The sequence below is a fragment of the Bufo bufo genome, chromosome 11 (genome assembly GCF_905171765.1).
Source record: "Bufo bufo chromosome 11, aBufBuf1.1, whole genome shotgun sequence".
Lineage (NCBI taxonomy): Eukaryota > Metazoa > Chordata > Amphibia > Anura > Bufonidae > Bufo > Bufo bufo.
The window spans coordinates 44188044-44212013 of record NC_053399.1 but is presented as its reverse complement, the minus strand read 5'-3'; the positions used below and the strand labels follow the sequence as shown (position 1 = coordinate 44212013).

The 23970-nt window shown below is 42.8% G+C and overlaps 1 protein-coding gene across 5 annotated transcripts in view; it reads right to left on the bottom strand.

The window, feature by feature from the left end:
- The window catches only part of SLC25A21 (solute carrier family 25 member 21), a 315638-nt gene that overhangs the window by 94701 nt on the left and 196967 nt on the right, over positions 1-23970 (bottom strand). For all 5 annotated transcript variants that reach the window (XM_040411991.1, XM_040411993.1, XM_040411990.1 and 2 more), the window contains exon 4: positions 7665-7748. In XM_040411991.1, the coding sequence (XP_040267925.1) occupies positions 7665-7748 (84 nt within the window). The remainder of the gene's footprint in view (positions 1-7664; positions 7749-23970) is intronic.

Here is a 23970-nt window from a genome sequence, read left to right as displayed (position 1 = left end):
GCCTTGTACGTCTACACAGAGAAGACGCTGGCTTAAGTCACAGGGAAAATACAACGCTGACGAAAAATAGTCCTTTAAAAAGTCATTAATTCTTTACCCTGAGATCTGAAGCCAGAGCGATGGGGAGCAGAGAACACTAGTGGCATGTAGAGGAAAAGCTGATGGAAACTACGAAAGGAAAATTTTAACACCATCTGATCCCTGAGAGTATTTGCAAATGTCTAAAGGCCGGAGCCCAGATTTCTAGGCTAATCCTCCGTACAAACATTTGCCCCAATAAACATTCAATCTGTTAATGCGAGCCATAAAGCTGTCAGCCCTTCATAAACAGACTGCCTTGAGCAGCTTAACTTTCCTGTGGCTGTCAATGCGAACCGGACCCTACAACTCCTGCAGCCAGAAAAAAAATCCTGGAGAGGTTTCGCCCTTTCAGAGAAGCTCACGTAGACGCCTCTTCTCATGAACTGGCCTTGAGCACCTGTTCTGTGAATACCTACAGAAATCAAATAATTTTTTTTTTCTGGGAAAGCTGGGCAGTTCTTTATAGTTCACAGACTTCTATGACATATCTGGATTTTACCTTTAAACAGAAAATCTCTCTGTAATGTAATTGCTATTTAATCTATCGTTTGGATTTGACAATCCCTTAAAAGGGGGTTATCCAAGGAATGATAATGATGACCTATCCTCAGGATAGGTCATCATTATCACATCATCTGTGACATCACATGACCTAGGAAGAGGCTGCAACGCTCATGGAGCACCCAACCTCTTCTAACAGGTGATCTGCGGATGTCCCGGTTGTCAGACCCCCGCCAATCTGATATTGATGAACTATCCTGAGGATGGGCCATCAATATAAATTCCTGGATAACCCCTTTAATTTGGGATAAGTGTCCCTCAAAATAAAAACAACCCAGCAATCTGACACCCCAGCAATCAGCTGAAACCTGTACAAGAACCTGGCAGCAAGTGTTTGACTTTTCTGCAGCACCCCCAGAGGAGAAATGAAGCATTACATATTGCCAACTGTAAGAAATGGGCTACCTGTGTAATTCACAGTAAAGTGCGCTCCTCCGGAGTAAAAGATGCTTTTAGTAACCACTATCTACTCGGCAGAATAAATGGTGGTCTGCATGAGTGAACCCCCTCAAACTAATTAAAAGGAATCAGATAGATGTTCCCACGTTTGGCATGATAGGCATTCAATTACCAGATGAATGCCAAAAGGGTGTCATACGTTTGGCCAGTATATGTCAGTAAACAGTTACCTCCACTATATTAAAATGCACAGTGTATGGTTTACAATAGAAATTTATTCATGGGAGTCAATGGCAGAAGTATGCAACTGTGCGGATAGACCACTTCAATTGGTCCCACCAAATCTAATCCTGAAACTAAAGTTCCTTTTACATGAACTGATATTTCAGGCAATTATTGGAAACAAATCAAATGTTCCCAATAATTGCCTAATGGTCTGGTAAGATGAAGGTTGATCACTACAGCGATTGCTTGTCCCAATGGAAAAATTATTGTTCCTGGGCAGCCAATTGCTGTTTAGACAGTTCAATCTGCTGCACAGGAATGATGAATTTAGGTACAAGTGTTGGCTCAGTCATCGGGTGATTGCTGAAACTTCTTACACAGGTCAATTATCGGGAACGAGTGTTTCTACAAACGCTCATGTCCAATAATCAGCCTCATTATTGGTAGGTGTAAAAGGACCTTTAGGGTGGTGGCCCACTGCTGCGGCTCAATGAGCAAGTGATTCCTGATAAAACAAGTCAATCGGCATTCATTTTAAAGAGCCTTTACACCGACCAATGGTAATTGAATGGGGAATCAGCAATGGTTGATACAATCATTTGCAGTTTACATTATGTTGGCAGCACATCCCTGTTTTCATGAGAAGTTATGCTGCCAACGAGCGAGCATTTTTCACCAAATACCTCTCCAGAGAAAACAACAACATCAACTGACAAACAAGCAAACACCACTGAGCAATGATCAGAAACAATTGTTCTTCTCTGAACGCTTGTCTGTCCAATCATTGGCCTTTGTAAAAGAGCCTATAGCATGAACCAAGACTAAAGGGGGGGGTATACACATTTGCTAATCTGGTCGAACCGTACAACCGTATAATGCTTACTAAAAGTCTTGCTATTAGCCAACATTAATTTGGCAGATGATTTTTTAAGACAGAAGGATCAGGCATATTGAACGATTTACCCGATCCTTTGTTTTCAACAGAGGTAAGCCAGACAGATATTGAAGGTGTACTAATTTTGTAATGTATTCACAGTGAATGCAGGATACTAAGAAACTTTAAAATAGTTGTCCCGTCTGGACATGTACGGAATATTGATAAGATACAGGCTCAGACAGGGGTTCCTTGGGCCCACCAGAGGAAATTATTCTTGGGGGCCAACCCTCATATTATTAATAAAGCCTAACAGGTTTTACTTAAAAAGAAACAGACCCTAAATGAAATGTTTTATTTTCTCCTGGACCTTTGGACCCATTATGGTATCAAAGTCTGGGCCCACCAAAGGATCCTATGGTATGCTAATCGGCCAGTCCGACACTGATAGGATTATGCCATAAATGTTTTATAGGTGCGGTTCACACCTCTGGGACTTGCTCCTATCTCAAGAACGGAGCCCTACTGATAATGAAGAGCATGCCATGCATGTGTGGCCTCCTCTACAATCACTGGTATGGGACTGCTAAAAATAGCTGAGTGATGGCTCGGCTATTGTCGGAAGTCTTGTAGCAGTGAATGAAGGAAGCCGAGCATGCGAAGCCTCTTCTCCATTCACGACAGGGCCCCGTTCTTGAGATAGGCGTCGGTCCCAGAGGTGTGACCAACACCTAAAGAACATTTATGTAATATCCTATCCATATGCCATAAGTGTCCAGATGGCTTAACCTCTTTAAGTCAATGTTTGCAGCTGTGACCCTCTGAACTTTCTACCATGTTTTTACAGTACAAGGTGATGCACACTAGGAACCAGCATCCAATCTCTTATAAACGTCAGATAGTAGTATTGTCAACTATTCCCTCAACATGTTCCTAACATGTCGTAGATTCTACTTATTTCAGCTCAATTTAGTAGAGAGATTTTGGAACTTGATACTAGGTAGGAAGCACAGGCCCACCACATACCAGAACCCGCTCTGCTATTTGATTGAGGTGAAGCATGAAAATCTTGAGTGCGGTCAACAATCTCTGTCTTCCTTCTTGTTAACTGATCCTAACAATAGTAATTTATATGAGCCTGGCATTCTGCTTGGTCACAAGCATACAAGAGTGATTGTCTCTCAAATACGGGCATTTTTTATATAACCAGCATGAAGGTGTGCCTTCCTGATGGAGACATCTTAACACAGGACCACACTTATACAGTAATGTCTAAATCAAGATGCATTTGCCAGGCAGGAGTCTAGCACTGGATTTTGTGTGGTATTGTAATTTGGACTAGATATCTTGTGTGGCACGGATACCCATCACAGTAAGGCATGTGTCCTATAGAAATTTGCCTGTTAAAAGGCCATTACTTTAACTTTCTCAGAATGCATTAAAGGGGTATTCCCATCTGAGACAGTTGGGGCATATCGCTAGGATATCCCCCATTGTCTTACATGTAGGAGAACGAAGTGGGGAAGGTGGCCACCACCAAGCACTCTCCCAGTAGTAGTGAATGGGTGCGCATCGTACTTGCGCGGCAACCGCTCCCAATAATTTTTATGGCGCCGAAGGAAATAGCCAAGCCAGCGCTCAGCAATTTTTGGTGGCCCCATAGAAATTAATGGAGGGAAGCTGCGCCCACCACAACTTTCTGGGCTTTAAAAGTTGGTACCAGTCTGACAGATATAGAAATTCTCACAACTCTAACGTGGATGAGAACTAGCCACTTCCACTCTCATGGTCACTACTAACGTTACTTCCCAGAATTCCTAGATTTCTAACTATTTTTGTTGCAAACCTGATCTCCCCAAGCAATCCAGAGACTCTGCAGATGGCAATGAAAGGAGCTTGATATAGTGAAATATGTACCATTAGGATGGGGTTATATAGAGGATTAGTTTACCATTGCAGCAAAGATGGTATGCAATGTCACCACCATTTCCCTGGTCTTGATATCCCCTGAGCTGCTGGAGGATGCGCCACATTTATGATGAGGTACAGGCCTTGTTATAAATTTAGAGCATCCACCGGCAGTCCGTGTGCCTAAACAGAAATCTACGACAGCTCAGAACTGCTGTAGATTTCTGGCTTCATTTGGACCAGAAAACTTGTATAAATGAAGATAAATTTTTCTCGGCTGTCGGTCATGTCCCTTTACCACCCTTGTCATGCCCCTTTTTGGAAAAAGTGCCAAGGGCAGTGTAAAAAGAGGCACTTGCAGTTTCTTTACACACCACTGTTTTCCTTGAGCTTTTCTGAATGGCTTTTTTGAACTCTACAATATGAGGATCTTCTCAAGATTCTCTGTCTTCCCTCACTTCACATATGCTGTAGCCAACAGCTTCCCGCCAGCCAATTAGAGTGGAGTGACACGCCTCCTCACTCTGAAGCCTAATGCAGGCATGCAGAGTGAAGGACCGCCCCTCTGTCTTCTGTTTACACTGAAGAAAAGATAGACAAGCCCTAGCAACGGTCTTTTAAAGGATGACCGTCATATTTTTTTTAATTTGCTAGTTTATTAGATCTAGGCATGTATACCTGAGTCAGTCTGTCGATGATTGCTAAAAGATCTGCAATTACCTTATAATAACAGCTTTCATTAATGTCTTCTGTCCCTTTCCACTGCGTCCTTAAAAGACCGCTGCTATGGCTCATCTGTCTCCGGCTAGGAAGACAGAGGGGCAGTCCTTCACACTGCATGCCTGCATTAGGCTTCAGAGTGAGGAGGCGTGTCTCTCAGTAATCCAATCTGATTGGCTGGCAGAAAGCTGGCTACAGCAAGTTTGTATGTGACCTGCAGGAAAGCAGTTTTGGCCTCAGAGAACTGGCAGAGGAGCCATCTTGAGAAGATCCTCATAATGTAGGAGTCAAAAAAGCCGTGACTAAGGGGAAAACTAAAGATTGCTTTATACATAATGCTGCTGCAGCAGTAACATATGCTAAAATTGATTTTTTTTATGAAAATATGACAGTTATCCTTTAAGGGAGTGTTGGAAAGGGACAGAGGACAATAATAAAAGCTGTTATTATAAGGTAATTACAGTCCTGATCAAAAGTTTAAGACCACTTGAAAAATGGCAAAAAATCTTATTTTACATTGTTGGATCTTAACAAGGTTCAACATGCAACAAGAAGAAATGAGAGTGAGACAAAACATTTTTTGAGCATTCAATTAATTGAAAATAACGATTAAACTGAAACAGGCTGTTTTTCAGTTGATCCAAATTTTAGGACAACATGCCTTTAAAAGGCCAAATCTGTGCAAAGATGTGGATTCATTGTCATTTTCTGTCAGGTAGTCACACGTTGTGATGGAAAAGGCAAAAAAACTCTCCCTTTTTGAACGTGGTCGGGTTGTTGAACTGCATAAGCAGGGTCTCTCACAGCGCGCCATCGCTGCTGAGGTGGAACGCAGTAAGACAGTCATTTGGAATTTCTTAAATGATCCTGAGGGTTATGGAAAAAAAAGTCAAGTGGAAGACCCAAACAAATTTCATCAGCACTGAGCCGGAGGATCCAATTGGCTGTCCGTCAAGACACTGGACGATCCTCGACCCAAATTAAGGCCCTTACTGGTGCTGACTGCAGCCCCATAACCATCAGATGGCATCTGAGACTGAAGGGCTTCAAAAACAAAAAACGTCTTCAAAGACCTCGTCTCCTTGAACGCCACAGAACTGCTCGTTTGGACTTTGCAAGAGAACACCAAACATTGGACATTCAAAGGTGGAAGAAAGTCTTATTCTCTGATGAGAAAAAATGTAACCTTGATGGTCCTGATGGTTTCCAACGTTATTGGCATGACAAGCAGATCCCACCTGAGATGTTTTCTACGCGCCACAGTGGAGGGGGCGCCATAATGGTCTGGGGTGCTTTTTCCTTCAGTGGAACAATGGACCTTCAGGAAGTGCAGGGGCGTCAAACGGCCACTGGCTATGTCCAGATGTTGCAGAGAGCATTCCTCATGACTGAGGGCCCTCGTCTGTGTGGTAACGACTGGGTTTTTCAACAGGACAACGCTACAGTACACAATGCCCGCAGGACAAGGGACTTCTTCCAGGAGAATAACATCACTCTTTTGGCCCATCCTGCGTGTTCCCCTGATCTAAATCCAATTCAGAACCTTTAGGGGTGGATGGCAAGGGAAGTTTACAAAAATGGACAACAGTTCCAGACAGTAGATGGCCTTCGTGCGGCCGTCTTCACCACTTGGAGAAATGTTCCCACTCACCTCATGGAAACGCTTGCATCAAGCATGCCGAAACCAATTTTTGAAGTGATAAACAATAACGGCGGAGCTACTCATTACTGAGTTCATGTTTAGAAGTTGGATTTCTGTTTTGGGGGGTTTAGTTTTTTTTGGAGGTGTGGTCCTAAACTTTTGATCAGCTGAAAAACAGCCTGTTTCAGTTTATTCGTTGTTTTCATTAAATTGAATGCTCAAAAAATGTTTTGTCTCACTCCCATTTCATCTTGTTGCATGTTGAAGCTCTACTTGGAACCTTGTTAAGATCCAGCCATGCTAAATATGATTTTTTGCAATTTTTCAAGTGGTCTTAAAGGGAATCTGTCACCTGCTTTTACCATTTTAAGCTGTCACCATCGCCATGTTCACTAAAGTACCTTATTTCCAGCAGTCTTCTTCTTACTTTATTTCGTTTTGTCCTTTTGATAAAAAAGCCCTTTTTATGATATGCTAATGAAGCTCCAAGGTGCCCAGAGGGGCGTTTTTTTTCCTCTCTGGAGCCCAGTGACGCCCCCCTGCAGTGCCCAGCCCGCCTTAATTTGAATCCCAAAAACGCCTCCTGATCCTGAAATAACCTCCCACAGCCCCGGCAAACGGTTCCTCCCCCTCCCCACGTCATCGTCTACCTTCTAGAAATGCCCCGTCCTTCTTGCTGTCGGCGGCCAGAAAACTCGCGCAGGGGCAGTACCGCCTGCGGTCTGCGCGATCATCAACCTCCTAAGGGCAACAGCGCTCAGATTACATCACTGGGCTCGGCGCATGCCCAGTGAGACTTTTGAGGCTGTTGCCCTCAGGAGCTTGATGATCGCACAGGCGGTACTACGCACCTTGGAGCCTCATTAGCATATCATAAAAAGGGCTTTTTTTTAATCAAAAGTGCTGATCACTGCGAGTTCCAGCAGTTGGACACCCCAACACTGGGGGACCTTTAAAAGAAAAAGAGACTGTCTAAAGCAGACACCTCCTTCAATAGATCTTTTTATTGAAGACAATGACTTTGTAACTCACTCATAGGTCTGAATATTTTTGAGTCCCCATATTTTCATAAGTTAGTGTTGTGTCCTTCATATGTGTTTAACTTTACTTCTTGCTGTTACAATTTTAAATTCAATTAGTAATTTTATAATTATGTGTGCATAAGTCCTCGCGTTGCTTTGGCTGGCACTGGTATATGGAGACTTTGTTAGCACTTGGTCTCATATATTCTATAGATGCATGATACACACTTACCCTTCACTGCGATAGATCCTCTTGAAGCAGTCACCCAAACTCTTATAATTGGACGGATCATATGTATTTCTTTGGATCTGAAATCTGAACAGATGATAACCAGTAATTAATATTTAGTTGATTAGTCATTTTCTGCACTCAGCAGTGTAGACTGACACACAGAACAGCTCTAGGGAAGGCAACAGTGATGAAACTTTTACATAACAGTGCAGGGCTGTCTGATGCAAACCGGAAGCAGCCCATTATAATCAGTGGGGTCTGCCGGGCGCTGTGGATTTGCATTATATGACTGATTTGGTGCTGAAATGTTTTTAGTTTCTAGAACAGAGCAGAAAAATGGAAATAATAAAGCCAATGTGAACATAGCCTAATGCTGCAGTACTGTGGAATAGTCTTCCCCAATAAGGGGCTGTGGAGCTAGAGTACACGTGGCTCCTGGGCCCCCGAGATGTGACACTCCAGCTGTTGGTTGCTCTGTAATGTATTGTACATTGTGGCACCAGTGAGGTCATAGATTTACTAAAACTTGGTGCTACCTTCACACTTATGTTGCTAATTCCAGTATTGAGATCCAGCAGAGGATCTCAATACAGTAATTAAACAGATCCATTATGATTTTCCACATCAGGATGCATTTGTTCTGTTAAGGCCTCATGCACACGGTTTTTTTTTTGCTGATAGGATGGGGACCCATTTAATATGGGTCAGCAAAAAAATGCTGATAGTTTATCCATTTGTGTTCCGCGTCCGTTGTCCGTGTTTCCCTTCAGCAAAAAAAAAATAGTGCATGTCCTACTTTTTTCACATTTGCGGACAAGGATAGGCATTTATTACAAGGGATCTGTGGAAAAAAACGGATCCTCCAAAGAAAACGGATGCCGCATCCGTTTTTTTTTTAGCGGACGCAAAAAACAACTGTCGTGTGCATGAGGCCTAAGACATGGGAAAAAACTGATCCTTCACTAAATACATTGAAAGGGATTGGGTGGCGGATCCGATTTTTTTAAGTTCCCTGTTTTCAGTGCCAGATCCAGTTTTTTCCATTTTTATGACCCGACACAAAACCGCAGCTTTCAGCGGTCACAAAACTGAATGCTGCTGGAACGGAAGATATCCTGATGCATCCTGAACGGATCGCTTTCTATTCAGAATGCATGAGAACTAAACATAAACATTTTTTTCCGGCATTGAGATCCGGCAGAGTGAAAGTAGCTGTACTTGGGTCATAATCATTAGGCTTCGCGCACACAGCCGTGTCCGTATTTCAGTCCAGAAAACGAGGATACCTTCTGTATGCACTCTGTAATTTTCCCATGCCCATCAACAGAAATGACTATTCTTGTCTGCAATATGGACAATCACAGGACTTGTCCTATAATAAGTAGAACGGTCACACAAATCCGAAAAAAAAAACAACAACAAAAAAAACCGGATGCATGCATGACCCCATAGAAATGAATGTGTCAATGTGCTATCACCAAAAAATGTGGCCAAAACAGAATAAAACTATCATAATACGGCCTTGTATAAAAGAGGCAAATGGTCCCTAATTAATACTGCCAGACAGTGCTAACCTTGGATAGTAAAAAAAATAATCTAAATGACACCTCCTGATCAGATCTTATCAGGCAGTTTCTAACTGGAATGGGTCCATACAGTAATGCTGTAAAGCATATAAACCACAGGCATTGAATGGGAGCGTATACCACACATCCCTTGTACATGAATAGACCAGCATATTGCCATGTTACTGGTTTTACATCTGTGCTCTAAACCGAACAGGTACACCGCTCACCAAGATCATTAACATGTCACACCTAAAGCAATAACACTGTAATAACAATGCTGCAGCACAAAAAAGTGATTGTTCCCCGGGCTCGCTGCCCCCGCCGTCCCACCTTGTCCCAGGTTTCCCTGCAGAGTGTGGATGGGGACAGGATGCACTCAGTTAGTGGCAGGTTTCACGTTGCTATGTCTGGAATTTTGATCTTCAGATCCTGTTGCCTCAGACTTCTCTGGACTCCAATTTAGCAGCAGGGACATTCTCGTTTTTTTTTGGTGTTTAATGGTCGTAGAGGGATTTACACGAGAAGAAAGGTGCAGTCCACATTTTTTTTTTAGTTGTTTTAGCCTTTGAACAAACCATTTTTATGATCCCTGTGTAGCAGAAAACTTTTCTGTTTCCATTTTATTCTCCAGAACATCTCGTCATTTATCCTATATTATTTATACTACATAATAATTGCTTCAATGATGCTGCATCCGAAGCCAGCGACATGTTCCTATGCTTCACTTCTAGTGAGAAAATATTAGAGAAACTCCATATATAGTGCGATCGAAGATATACCCAGTACTGCCCTTAGTATTATAGTTCTACGGGTGCCATTATGCTGGGCACCACATGTCCCCAGCATGCATTGAGGCAACCACATGTCCACACAACACTCCTAGTGCTTTTTCATTATCTTAGTGGTTTTGTGCTATCAGAAATAGACTGGTTGAAAAACTGAAATGCGTGCTGCTACATTTCTTCCATCAAGTCAAGGGTGTACTCAGTGAGGGATGGCATGACGTGTCCAGGGTGCCACTCCGCCTTCCTTGGCCAGGACATGTAGATAAACGAATAGGACAGTAAATTAAATCTTTAACCTGGGTGAAGGAAAGACCAATTATGGCTCTGCTAACATCATCCTTCCATAGAAGTAAATGGGGGAATGAAGATTGCCTGGCCCCATGTGACAACTGTGCAACCACAAAAGAAAAGAGACGTCCTTCTACAGCTGGTCAAACCCAGGGCTTAAGTTGGCCACACACATTAGATGACTGTTGGCCAAACCTACTGATTACTGCAGTTCTGGCCAACCATCTAATGTGTATGGGTGCCTCGTTATTATCATATGATGAAAGACATTGGGGAAAAGAAGGGTGGAGCTGTTGGATTTCAACATGCCCAACTGTATTGTTAAGGGGAAGGTAAGCTGCCACCAAGGGTTTTTTGGCAGCAGCTTACTTCACTCTCCCCATTCAGAACTCTCAGCTTAGCCAGTCCTACAATGAGTATTCCTCCGACAGTCAACTATTGACCACCCTAAAGCTGGCCATACACATTAGTCTTTTGTTGGCCGAACCCACCAAGAACAGTAAGTTCTCCCGACACACTAATCTGTGTGGGGAACTAGAGAACAAAAGGATCGGAGTAAAATATTAATTTTGCCCGTTTCTTGTCTCACCGACATCATCTGTTGAGGGAGACCAGAACTGGGTGAAATTAATATTTTGGCTTGATCCTTTGAGAAGCCACCCCTAAAAGCATACGGCAGCAGTGGCTTTCTACGCACTCTTCACAGAATACACAGACATGTTCAGTCGGGCCAAACATGTATGTATATGGGGAAGCCAGGAAGGAGTCAGTAGAGATAGCTGTTGGCCGGTTATTGAATGTGTATGGTCTGCTTTACTCTACGAAGGTAATGTTGAAGAGTAGCTTAGTCGCACACTGCTGGTAGTATACTGTATGAATTTCTAGGAGTTGGGTTCCCACCCCGTCAAGCAATGTGAAGAACTCCAGAAATATCACAATTAAATGTAGCTTAATGAATCATACGTGTTTTTATTGAATCTGTTGCTGGTGTTACGTTTCGGCCAATTTTGGCCTTTATCAAACTATAACAGAATAAAGAAAAATACATAAATATCATGATTTAACAAAGTACATAATGGCAGTGGTCAGCTTAGTATAATCAGTCACAAGCATTGATTGTACCAAATCACATGATCTGACAGAATTGTACTTAAAATAAAATCGAAATAAAGATAAATGTGAAAGTAAACATGGCGATAATACATGAAAATAGGTGTGTTTTCTTCAAGGTCATAACATATCAATTGTGTCTGTCTGGTCCGCCGGATCACATGGTAAGTATTGATGTAAGTGAGGTCCCATAAATTGGCAGCGATGATACAGTATGATGCTGAGTCACATGTTAAGTAGTATTGATCACGAATATTCGAATTTTTATCGCGAATATAGGTACTTCGAAAAATTCGCGAATATTTAGAATATACTGATATATATTCGTAATTTCGAATATCCGAGAATTTTTTTATTGCGAATTTTCGGAATGCGATTTTTCAATTGCCGAGTAAAAACATGATTCCTCCCTGCTTCTTGCATGTGGCAAGAAGCAGGGAGGAATCATGACTTTAAATGGGATAAATGATGAATATTCTAAAAAACTAATATATAGCACTATATCGAATATATTAGTTTTTTTGAATATTCGTAATATTCTAAAACAAGAATATATAGCAATATAGCGAATATTCGAAAAAACGAATAGAGCGCAAAATAGCTAATATAGTGCTATAATCTTGTATGTTTAATAGTTGAATTTTTTTTCTCATCTGAAGTTTAGATTGGAAAAAAATTTCAGCTATTGAAAAAAAATATTATAGCACTATATTAGGCTACTTTCACACTAGCAATCAGAGCGGGTCCGTCTGATGTTTCATCAGACGGATCCGCTCCTATAATGCAGACGTTTGCATCCGTTCAGAACAGATCCGTCTGCATTATAACTTAGAAAAATTTCTAAGTGTGAAAGTAGCCTGAGCGGATCCGTCCAGACTTTACATTGAAAGTCAATGGGGGCGGATCCGTTTGAAGATTGAGCCATATAGTGTCATCTTCAAACGGATCCGTCCCCATTGACTTACATTGTAAGTCTGGACAGATCCGCTTGCCTCCGCACGGCCAGGCGGACACCCGAACGCTGCAAGCAGCGTTCAGGTGTCCGCTCGCTGAGCGGAGGCTGAACACTGCCAGACTGAGGCATTCTGAGCGGATCCGCCTCCACTGAGAATGCATTAGGGCTGGACGGCTGCGTTCGGGGCCACTTGTGAGCCCCTTCAAACGGAGCTCACGAGCGGACACCCGAACGCAGGTGTGAAAGTAGCCTTAGCTAAATTGCTCTATATTTGTTTTTTTCGAATATTCGCTATATTGCTATATATTATTGTTTTAGAATATTACGAATATTCGAAAAAACAAATATTTGTTTTTTCGAATATTCGTAATATTATGAAAGAAGAATATATAGCAATATAGCGAATATTCCAAAAAAACGAATATAGAGCGAAATAGCTAATATAGTGCTATAATCTTCTTTGTCTAATAGTTGTAATTTTTTTCTTATCTGAAGTTTAGTTTGGAAAAAAATTTCAGCTATTGAAAAAAAAGATTATAGCACTATATTAGCTAAATTGCTCTATATTAGTTTTTTTTTTCCGAATATTCGCTATATTGCTATATATTCTTGCTTTAGAATATTATGAATATAAAAAAAAAACTAATATATTAGTTTTTTCGAATATTCGTAATATTCTAAAACAAGAATATATAGCAATATAGCGAATATTCAAAAAAAACGAATGTAGAGCAATTTAGCTAATATAGTGCTATAATCTTTTTTTTCAATAGTTGAAATTTTTTTCCAATCTGTACTTCAGATAAGAAAAAAATTACAACTATTAGACAAACAAGATTATAGCACCATATTAGCTAAATTGCTCTACATTTGCTCTAAATTCGCAAATATTCGTTGAATATTCTACTAAATATTCGTGAAATATTGCGAATTCGAATATGACCCCTGACGCTCATCACTAATGTTAAGGAAATGTAGGGGCTATGACTTTGTAGTATATACAGTTGCAAGAAAAAGTATGTGAACCCTTTGGAAAGATATGGATTTCTGCACAAATTGGTCATAAAATGTGATCTGATCTTCATCTAAGTCACAACAATAGACAATCACAGTCTGCTTAAACTAATAACACACAAAGAATTAAATGTTACCATGTTTTTATTGAACACAAAATGTAAGCATTCACAGTGCAGGTGGAAAAAGTATGTGAACCCTTGGATTTAATAACTGGTTGAACCTCCTTTGACAGCAATAACTTCAACCAAACGTTTCCTGTAGTTGCAGATCAGACGTGCACAACGGTCAGGAGTAATTCTTGACCATTCCTCTTTACAGAACTGTTTCAGTTCAGCAATATTCTCGGGATGTCTGGTGTGAATCGCTTTCTTGAGGTCATGCCACAGCATCTTAATCGGGTTGAGGTCAGGACTCTGACTGGGCCACTCCAGAAGGCGTATTTTCTTCTGTTTAAAGAGGACCTTTCACCAGAATAAAGTATGTAAACTGACTATACAGACGTGTAGAGCGGCGCCCAGGGATCCCCCTGTACTTACTCTTATGACTATACCGGAGGCTATAACCGGAGAACAGAGCGGCGCCCGGGGATAAGAGTAAGTGCAGGGGGATCCCTGGGCGCCGCTCTACACGTCTGTATAGTCAGTTTACATACTTTATTCTGGTGAAAGGTCTTCTTTAAGCCATTCTGTTGTTGATTTACTTCTATGCTTTGGGTCGTTGTCCTGTTGCAACACCCATCTTCTGTTGAGCTTTAGCTGGTTGACAGAGGGCCTTAAGTTCTCCTGCAAAATGTCTTGATAAACTTGGGAATTTATTTTTCCTTCGATGATAGCAATCCGTCCAGGCCCTGACGTAGCAAAGCAGCCCCAGACCATGATGCCCCCACCACCATACTTCACAGTTGGGATGAGGTTTTGATGTTGGTGTGCTGTGCCTCTTTTTCTCCACACATAGTGTTGTGTGTTTCTTCCAAACAACTCAACTTTGGTTACATCTGTCCACAGAATATTTTGCCAGTACTGCTGAGGAACATCCAGGTGCTCTTGTGCAAACTGTAAACGTGCAGCAATATTTTTTTTGGACAGCAGTGGCTTCCTCGGTGGTATCCTCCCATGAAATCCATTCTTGTTTAGTGTTTTACGTATCGTAGATTCGCTAACAGGGATGTTAGCATATGCCATAGACTTTTGTAAGTCTTTGGCTGACACTCTAGGATTCTTCTTGATCTCATTGAGCAGTCTGCGCTGTGCTCTTGCAGTCATCTTTACAGGACGGCCACTCCTAGGGAGAGTAGCAGCAGTGCTGAACTTTCTCCATTTATAGACAATTGGTCTTACCGTGGACTGATGAACAGCAAAGCTTTTTTAGATACTTTTATAACCCTTTCCAGCTTTATGCAAGTCAACAATTCTTAATCGTAGGTCTTCTGAGAGATCTTTTGTGCGAGGCATCATTCACATCAGGCAATGCTTCTTGTGAAAAGCAAACCCAGAACTGGTGTGTGTTTTTATAGGGCAGGGCAGACACCTCACTCCAATTAGCTCTTGGAGATGTCATTTTTTTTTTTTTATACTACCTCGCCCTCTAGCTTAGTCCTTGTAGCCCTCATCTCCTTCCTATACGTAGCTATCGCATGAATCAGAGTACCCCTCATCACAACTTTGAAGGCTTCCCACTCTATCAACGGGTTAGCTGAGCCCTCATTGAACTCCCAATAGTCTTTCAAACCCTGCTGTACACTCCAAACAACAGGCAGGACCTCTAGCCATTTACTATTGAGTCTCCATACCCTCTCCACCGGTGCTAGAGGTTGTTTTAGAACTACTAACAATGGAGCATGATCAGAAATACCTCGGGGGAGGTAATCAGCCACCGTCAGAGAGGGTAATAGATCTCTGCTAAGAAAAACTAAATCTATCCGTGAAAGCGTAACATGAGAAGCGGAATAGCAGGAATATTGGCGCAACCCTGGATGTAAGTACCTCCAACCCTCCGTTAAATCAAATACATCAGCCCAGGAGCTTAGCGCCTCATTATGGGTATCACTAGGGCGAAGACGATCCAGTGACTGATCCAAAGTCGCGTTGTAATCCCCAAAGGCAATCAGAGGTACCGGGGGCATAGATGCTACCATTCTCATAACCTCATCCAGTATATCCCTACGAAAAGGGGGGGGGACATAAAGGCCCACCAGAAGGTAATCAATGCCCCTGATTGCCACATGGAGAATCACAAAACGACCCATTATATCCGTATGCACAGAATACACCTGAAAGGGAAGGGATTTCGCCACCAGAATCGACACACCTCTGGCTCTAGAATTATATACCGCATGGTATGCTGAACCAACCCAGGGCCTCTTCAACGCTAAGAGCTTTCGCCCCTGAAGATGTGTCTCCTGCAATACCAGAATGTCAGGATTATGATTTCGTAGAAAATTAAAGACCAGAGACCGTTTAATTTTGTCATTGAGACCCCTGACATTCCAGGAGACAAATCGACAAACTGACATTATGGCGGTCTATTGAGATAGTAATCCCAGAAGTCACTGCACCACCCAAGCCATACACTCACACATTCATACCAACTTCCAAACATTAGAGCAAGAGCTCCTGAATACGCCCGTAACATCAGGCAACCCCCCCCACCCTGCCCAGATGACCCCAACCTATCCAAGCTTAAAAACCCTCCCCCCATTTGCCTCTTTAATAGAAAAAGGGGAACAGCAACCCTTCCTTCAGCCCTACTGCTCTAGGTAAACCTAATAACTGAACCTATGCAGCAGGTTGCTACAACCATCACTCGTTCAGCTCCGTTATTTAACTATCATCTGAAACGCATGGAAAGACATTCAAAACATTAGATATATGACTCTCAGCCTCTGCGGTCTAGCCAGTCCGATGCCTCTTCAGGGGTGGCAAAGAACTTCACCTGGTCACCCTCCTGGACTCTGAGCCGAGCCGGATACATCATTGCATAGACAAGTCCCTTCTCTCTTAAGCGGTTCCTCACCGCCGTGAACTGTCTACGTTGCTTCTGCACTTCTGTAGAAAAGTCCGGGTAAAAGGAGATCCGGGTATTTTCAAAAAGAATGTCTTTCAAACGGCGAGCTGCAGCCAGAATAGCATCACGGTCTCTGTAGTTTAGGACTTTAAAGATGAAGGGACGAGATGGGGCCCCAGGAGGGAGGGGGCGAGTGGGAATCCTGTGAGCACGTTCAACTGCAAAAGTCCCTGACAAATTTATAGGATTAAAGATTTGTTTTATGAGACGTTCCACAAACTCTTCTGGAGAGGGCCCCTCTGCTCTTTCAGGTAAACCCATAATACGGATGTTGTTCCGTCTATTACGGTTCTCGGCATCCTCCACCTTTGCCATCAGGGTCTTGACTTGATTCTGTAGCGCATTAATTGCAGAGTCATCACGCTGTACTCTATCCTCCACATCACTCACTCTTCTTTCCACTTCCGTTGTTCTCTCTCTAATTTTATCAATATCATGTCTGAGAAGAGTAAGATCAGCCTGGACATGGTCAATTTTGACCGTAAGCGCCGTTTGGCAGTTAGTGATGGCCGCCATAACTTTTGCAAAGTCTACTTCTGGACGCTCAGAGGAGGTTGCAACTTCTCGGTGCTCTGTCTGACTCATGTTGTCCAGCATAAGTTTAGGTGGATTAGCCGGTCCTGAGGTGCCTGTTTTCCCACACAGTGGCAATAGAACAGCTTTTCCCCTGGAGTCAGGATATACTGGCTCAGTTGAGGTGCATTCGCCCCTTAATACAGATGCCAGGTGTATGCAGACAGGAGAGCCAGGATCCCGGTTCAGTCCTGGGGCATGAAGACAACTGCACACAGCGTCACAGGCAAGATGGCGCTCACACCGCCAGACACGTGGGGGACCTGAAACCAGCAGCCCAGCAGAGAGAGAACCGGAGGTGTCTCACCTCCCAGCCACTCCAGGACTCACCCGACCACCACCACCAGTAAGTAAGGCGATCTTGCGTCCCCACCTCTCCCGCTCTCACCGAGGGGTCCGCAGTGCTGGATACTGCTCCTTTCCCAGGCCTCACTCCAGGGGATCCGACAGGCGATGACCGCAGCAGGCACACATCTGAAACTCCGGTTACCGGTAAACCGTGAGTTGCGGATCACTTGGGGGGTGTCTTTTCTTTGGCCACACGCACAGACAATCAGGATTCTGCAGGATAATGTTGGAGCTGAAACAACTTGCGTCCTCACACCATGACGGTTAGGCCACGCCCCCATTGGAGATGTCATTAGTCTAGGGGTTCACATACTTTTTCCACCTGCACTGTGAATGTTTACATGGTGTGTTCAATAAAAACATGGTAACATTTAATTCTTTGTGTGTTATTAGTTTAAGCAGACTGTGATTGTCTATTGTTGTGACTTAGATGAAGATCAGATCACATTTTATGACCAATTTGTGCAGAAATCTAAAGGGTTCACATAATTTTTCTTTCAACTGTATGAACATGTAGTAAACAAAGTAAGATCAGAGATAACAACTGTCAATAAGCATGGATATTATCATGTAAGGAAATACCTGGTGCCGCTGTGGGAAGAAGGTAGGTAAATATTGAGCAGTCGGCGCTCTCAAAAGAAAGGCGTGCACCCGCACTGCAGAAAGAATGAGCCGCTTGTGAAGGGGAGGGGCGTCTCTTTAAAAAGCGCGCGTCTCCCCGAGTTGCGTGTCAAGCCTCTATATGGGAGATAGTGTTATAGAATACACCAGCGTTGGACGAATTGCGCGTGCACGCAGGAGTACGTGTCAAGCCTCCAGTTGGGATTAGTGCTGTGGAACGCTTCGGCGCTGGGTATACAGGAGTATTGGAGGAAAGGGTAATATGAGATAGGAGAAAAAAATGATCGTATAGTGGCACAAATGGGCAAAAGACTAGCAATTGTGAGAGAGAGGACAGAATAAATAAATAAATAAATAACTCTACGAAGAAATATACCAAAAATGTTGTCACCACACAAAGTATTCTTGTTCTTGTGTGAGCGCGGAGACCTGGGCACAGACAGAATGGTGATTCTGCTCAAAATGAGCCTCTTATTTCTGGCATCTACTGAGTGGAAGATTATTAGATGACAAGAATCCCCAGCATGTTTTTTATCACAACTAGTGACTGTGCTGCCAACTATCTGGTGACCACAAAACACTAGGAAGCTCCATTCATGGCCCATCTACAGGCACCCTGGGAGTAACAAGAGCTGATGAGTTAAAGATGTTCCCCTGTAACTAAAGCAGGTTTTTATATGGGACAGGGGAGACACCGGACAGCCAGGATCTGTTTAACGGATCAAGTTACAGACCCTACCAAATCAATGCAATGCATCCTGGAGCAGACGAGGGGTTTTGCAATCTCTCTCCTCTGGTATTTACCACAGTCCATTAATTACTTCCACAGCTTTTATATTGATGGGACTCCTGCATCAGTGTCATTGCCAGGGGTAATAGAAAAGAATAGAAAAGAACCAATGACTTATATACAAGCTTTCAATAAATGCAATAGTTAACCAAGCATGCTTAATTATAACAGACCAGAGTTTTTGGAATTCTTTATATTTTTGCCTCAGGCAGTCGTAACTTTTTATTTTTGATGTCCTTGTAGTTCTATGTTCTGTCATTTTTTAGGTGCCATTTAGCGTGATTTATTTCACATTTATACTAGACAGGGATGGGCACGGTACTCCAAATAAAAAAATAAATAAAAAAAAGCAACTAAATAATGTGTTAAATTCATTGTACCGGTTGTTATGGTTAAAGAGCTACCAAATATGACGACATTTTGATTGCATTTTTGGAACATTTTTGTTTTTAACAATATTTAGTATGTTTGTTATTTTATTTGTTTTTAGGTGCTTTCAATCCAACTTCAAAATCTTTATGTGAATTTGTGGTTTTCCTGTTAAAACAGTATTACACCATATATACTACCTACGGGCACTGTCATTTCAGCAGACATTACAATAGCCTTTTCAAAAAGCACCTGGTTGGCGGTCTAAAGAGGTGAACCCTGGTGATTGTGTCTCTGAGGCTGAATCACCTTAGACCAAACAGGCATTAAAATTTTACAGTTTTATGAACCCAGACGCACAGACACAGTAATAAAAATACATAATGTACAAATGCAAGCATTTGCGCTCTGCATACACGGTCCATGTAAGGGTTCATGCACCCGGCTGTATTCCTGCTCCATTTTGCATGGAGTCATACCCGTGCTACACTAGGGGTGTGTGTGAGCCCTATTGTCTGCCTATATATGCCTCTGACTTCATACAGAATTTATTTCAGTTTGATTCCATACAAAATAAAATGTGGTATAATCCTTCAGACTACACATGTATGTATGGGGCTATTCTCCCAAGGAGCACTGCTTTTAGAAGGGAAAATATCTCCCGACACATGTAGTCTGAAGAAGCCTGTACGGCAGTGCCCGGAGGAGTCTGGTTTCATACTAAGGAGCTGTATAGACTCCGTGCCAGTGTGCATGCGCCCTGAAGGTGTCCATACATCTTCAACTGCTGTTCCTCCGGACTCCCCCATACACATGCATGCTCGGTTCAGCCAGGCATGTATGTGTTTTCAATATCAAGAGAGAAGAAAGCCGCTGTTTGACACCTAGCTCTCTTGCCAGAAGAAAAAAGGATCAGGCATTGAAATTCACCTTGCCTGAAGTTTCTTTTCCACGACATCATCCATTGATGGAGAGTTAGGAAAACTCCATACACATAAAATCACCCAAATCGGTCAGTTTGCCCAATGATAATCAAAGACTTATGGGGACCAGGTGTTGGAACAGGTAAAGGAACATCACTTAATACAAAATATGAACTATTTAATGGGGTTGTCTCACCTCGAACATTGCTAGGATATGCCACCAATGTCAGATAGTGGCAGGTCCCACCTCTGGGACTCGCACCTATCTCTTCAACGGAGCACTTAAAGTTTGGGAGAGAAAAGCGCAGCCACTGCTCCATTCACTTCAATGAAACGGTCAGATAAATAAATGCTGCCTCAGCTATTTCCATTTAATATATATATTCATTATTTATTTACTTGGCTATTTTCGGCACTCCCATAGGAATGTACGGAGGGCGGCCACGCATGCGCGGTGCGCTCATTCTCTTTGAGATCCTTGCTCCAGAGATAGGTGCCGGTCTCAGAGGTGGGACCTGCCTCTATCTGACATTCGTGGCATATCCTAGTGATATGCCACCAATGTTCAAAGTGAGACAACTCCTTTAAGTAGTTTTTGTCAAATCTTTATTCAGCGATGCCTTCATCATACCTGTTTCTAGGAAAGCTGGTTGAGAACCTCTATAGCAATCATCATCGTTCTCAGAGGAGAACTCACCCAGCTTTCTCATACCTCTGCCTAGTTATCTCATGATGATCATCACTGCTTTTCTGTTAGGGGTTAGAGAAAACGGAATGACAACTCCTATAGGAGCTGGACTGGTCATTACTCAGCTTTCCCAGAAACAGAAGAAAAAAAAGAGGACTTGTCCACATCTGCATTGGAGGCTCTGTTTGGGGCTCCGTCGCAGATTCCACCAAAAAGAGCGGACATAAAAATCCAGCATGCAGACCTTTTTTTTTTTTTTTTTTTACTAAAAAACCCACTATAGTCAACGGGATCTGTTCAGTTTCGTTGGTTGTCAGTTATTTGCAGTATCATTGCTACTTCTAGCAGCTGAATGTCTGAAGATAAGCTGAAATATGGAATATTTGATGTGGTCACAAAAGACAGGGTTAACCAAGGGATGATTATCAGTTCTAGGTCTAATACTTTCCTTAGCCTCCCATTGAGCATACAGCGACCTATGACCCATGTAAATCAGAGTTCGCTGGGTTAATGAGCCGAAGCGACCCCCAGAAGCCCACAAACAGTTTCCCCTTTCCTCAGTTCCATAAGGTCTCCAGATGTAACACAGACACATCTCCACACGCTGACATCAAGCACACGCAACACAGGAGAAGGCTGCAGTCACCTGGCCGGCCGGCCAACGCTACACATTACGGGAATCAGACAAATAAAACTGAGCGAGGGTCATAGGGGAGCACTGAACAACCCCAAAAGTGACAGTGCATTTGGATCAATTTGTAGCGACTGTGCTGAATCTGCTGTAAACACATCTAGCGTAATATCCTTATATACCAGTCACTGGAGGGTTAACCATGATGAAGATCTAAGCCATCTGCTCCATTAACTGCGCAGCAGCAGAACGCTCGCTGCTGCAAAAAAAGAAGAAACCAGTGACAACTACGATTCAATCGCACTGGAAACAATGTGGTCAATTAATGTAACTGGTTGTTTCAAAATGAAAAAATAAAATAAAATATGGAAGAATTTATTATAAAAATTGCACCGGTTTTTTGGTTAAAAAATAAAACGTTTTGCAATTTTTTTGGCTCACAACGGTTTTGTGTACAAATGTGTTACTTTTTCCAATTTTAGGTGAGGCTTAGTGGGGGTTAGGCATCCTATGATCCCACTGATTTACTGCTGAATTGCAAGGAGATGTGTCAGATGTATTAAGAGGCCACCTCCCCGTTCCACTCCTAAGTAAGCTAGGTCTAGGAAATGCCAGTCTTGAGAAATTTCCAACATAGAATGCTCGGTCTGTAGACCTGGTGGACCTGGGCCATCCGTCTATTCTGGTCAGCAATTCCTTTTAGCTGCTGCCATGTAATACCACATTGTTAATGCAGGTCAAATGTATGGCCAGTCATAGCTCTCCGTGGTGATAACAGTGACCAAATGTGGGAGACCCAACTGCTGGCACCCCTATAAGGCCTCGTCCACATTTTCATGTCAGTGACATGTCCGTAAAAAAAAAGCGGACGTGTTTCATCCGCGAAGATGTCCGTGAAGGATCCATGGTTGGTCCGTGTGCCCGTTTTTACCATCCGTGAGTCACCTGTAAATCACCAACGTTGCTCTGCTGAAAATAAATTTCCAAAGAATCTCCTTTTATTCTTCAGTGAAAAATGGACGCTGCACCATGGATGCCGTTCATGTTGTGTCCGTGATTTTAACGGACCCATAAACTTCAATGGGCGTGCTTGGTCCGCTTCACGGATCAAAGTAGTGCATGTCCCCGTGATTTTTTTAAGAAGGGATCTCGGGATCAGCAGGGTTTCCAGAGATCCCCACCAATCACATAACAATAAGTCATAACATTATATGATGGGGACACCCCTTTAGCCGCCGAGAGGCGGCCGGACTAAAAGTACTGCATGCAGGATCTGGCAAAAATGCAGATGTGAAAGCAGCCTAAAGGATATTTTCTGAAGTAGCCACATGCACGTTCTATTGTAAACCTATTTACCCGCTTGTCTGTGTAGACAGCACCTGCAAAAGGGCCTTATTCACAGGCAGATGACTGGACAATTGCCATGTTGATTGCTTGATTCTGATCTGAAAAAATCAGTGCAGAATCCACGCTTGTTTTTTTTATGCCTTTTTTGACAGATTTTTTGTTGAACCAATGGTGTGGCGTTTTCAGCTCGAGGTTTTTGGTGTGGATACAAGCCAAAAAATATGCAGAAAATGCACAAAAAAACACATGAACTTAGGCTACTTTCACACTAGCGTTCGGGTGTCCGCTCGTGCGCACCGTTTGAAGGGGCTCACGAGCGGCCCCGAACGCATCCGTCCAGCCCCAATGCATTCTCAGTGGAGGCGGATCCACTGAGAATGCATCCGCCTGCCAGCGCTCAGCCTCCGCTCCGCTCAGTGAGCGGACACCTGAACGCTGCTTGCAGCGTTCGGGTGTCCGCCTGGCCGTGCGGAGGCGAGCGGATCCGTCCAGACTTACAATGTAAGTCAATGGGGACGGATCCGCTTGAAGATGACACTATATGGCTCAATCTTCAAGCGGATCCGTCCCCCATTGACTTTCAATGTAAAGTCTGAACGGATCCGCTCAGGCTACTTTCAGACTTAGAAAATTTTCTAAGTTTTAATGCAGACGCATCCGTTCTGAACGGATGCAAACGTCTGCATTATCAGAGCGGATCCGTCTGATGAAACATCAGACGGATCCGCTCCGAACGCTAGTGTGAAAGTAGCCTTATATGGAACAGTTTATTTTTAATACTTCTCATTCATTTTAATGGGAGGTTCAGCGCAGATTTCACCTAAACATAGGGCACGCTGCTTCCCTCTGAACCCGTCCAATCACTCGGTCACAATGGTCAGAAGGGGACATTGACTTCTACAAGAAAGTATTCTCTGTACCCTGTGCAGAGGTCAGGAGGGAGCAGATAAGCTGTAATATCACATATTGTGAATGGTGGATTCTATACACCTACTGTATATCATTTACACAAAAATGTTATCTGTGATGATAATGTGATGGCTACTGAAAAATTACCTGTACAGGACAAGAAGTCTTAACATACTATTAGGCTTGGGGGTCAGTGCAAAAACTGCACAATTTTTTTTTATTTTATTTTTTTTTAATATTGATAGTGACACAACAAAAATCACAATAAATTCGAAAAAATATATGTTCAACATAAAATGTGATTTAAAGGGGTTATCCAAA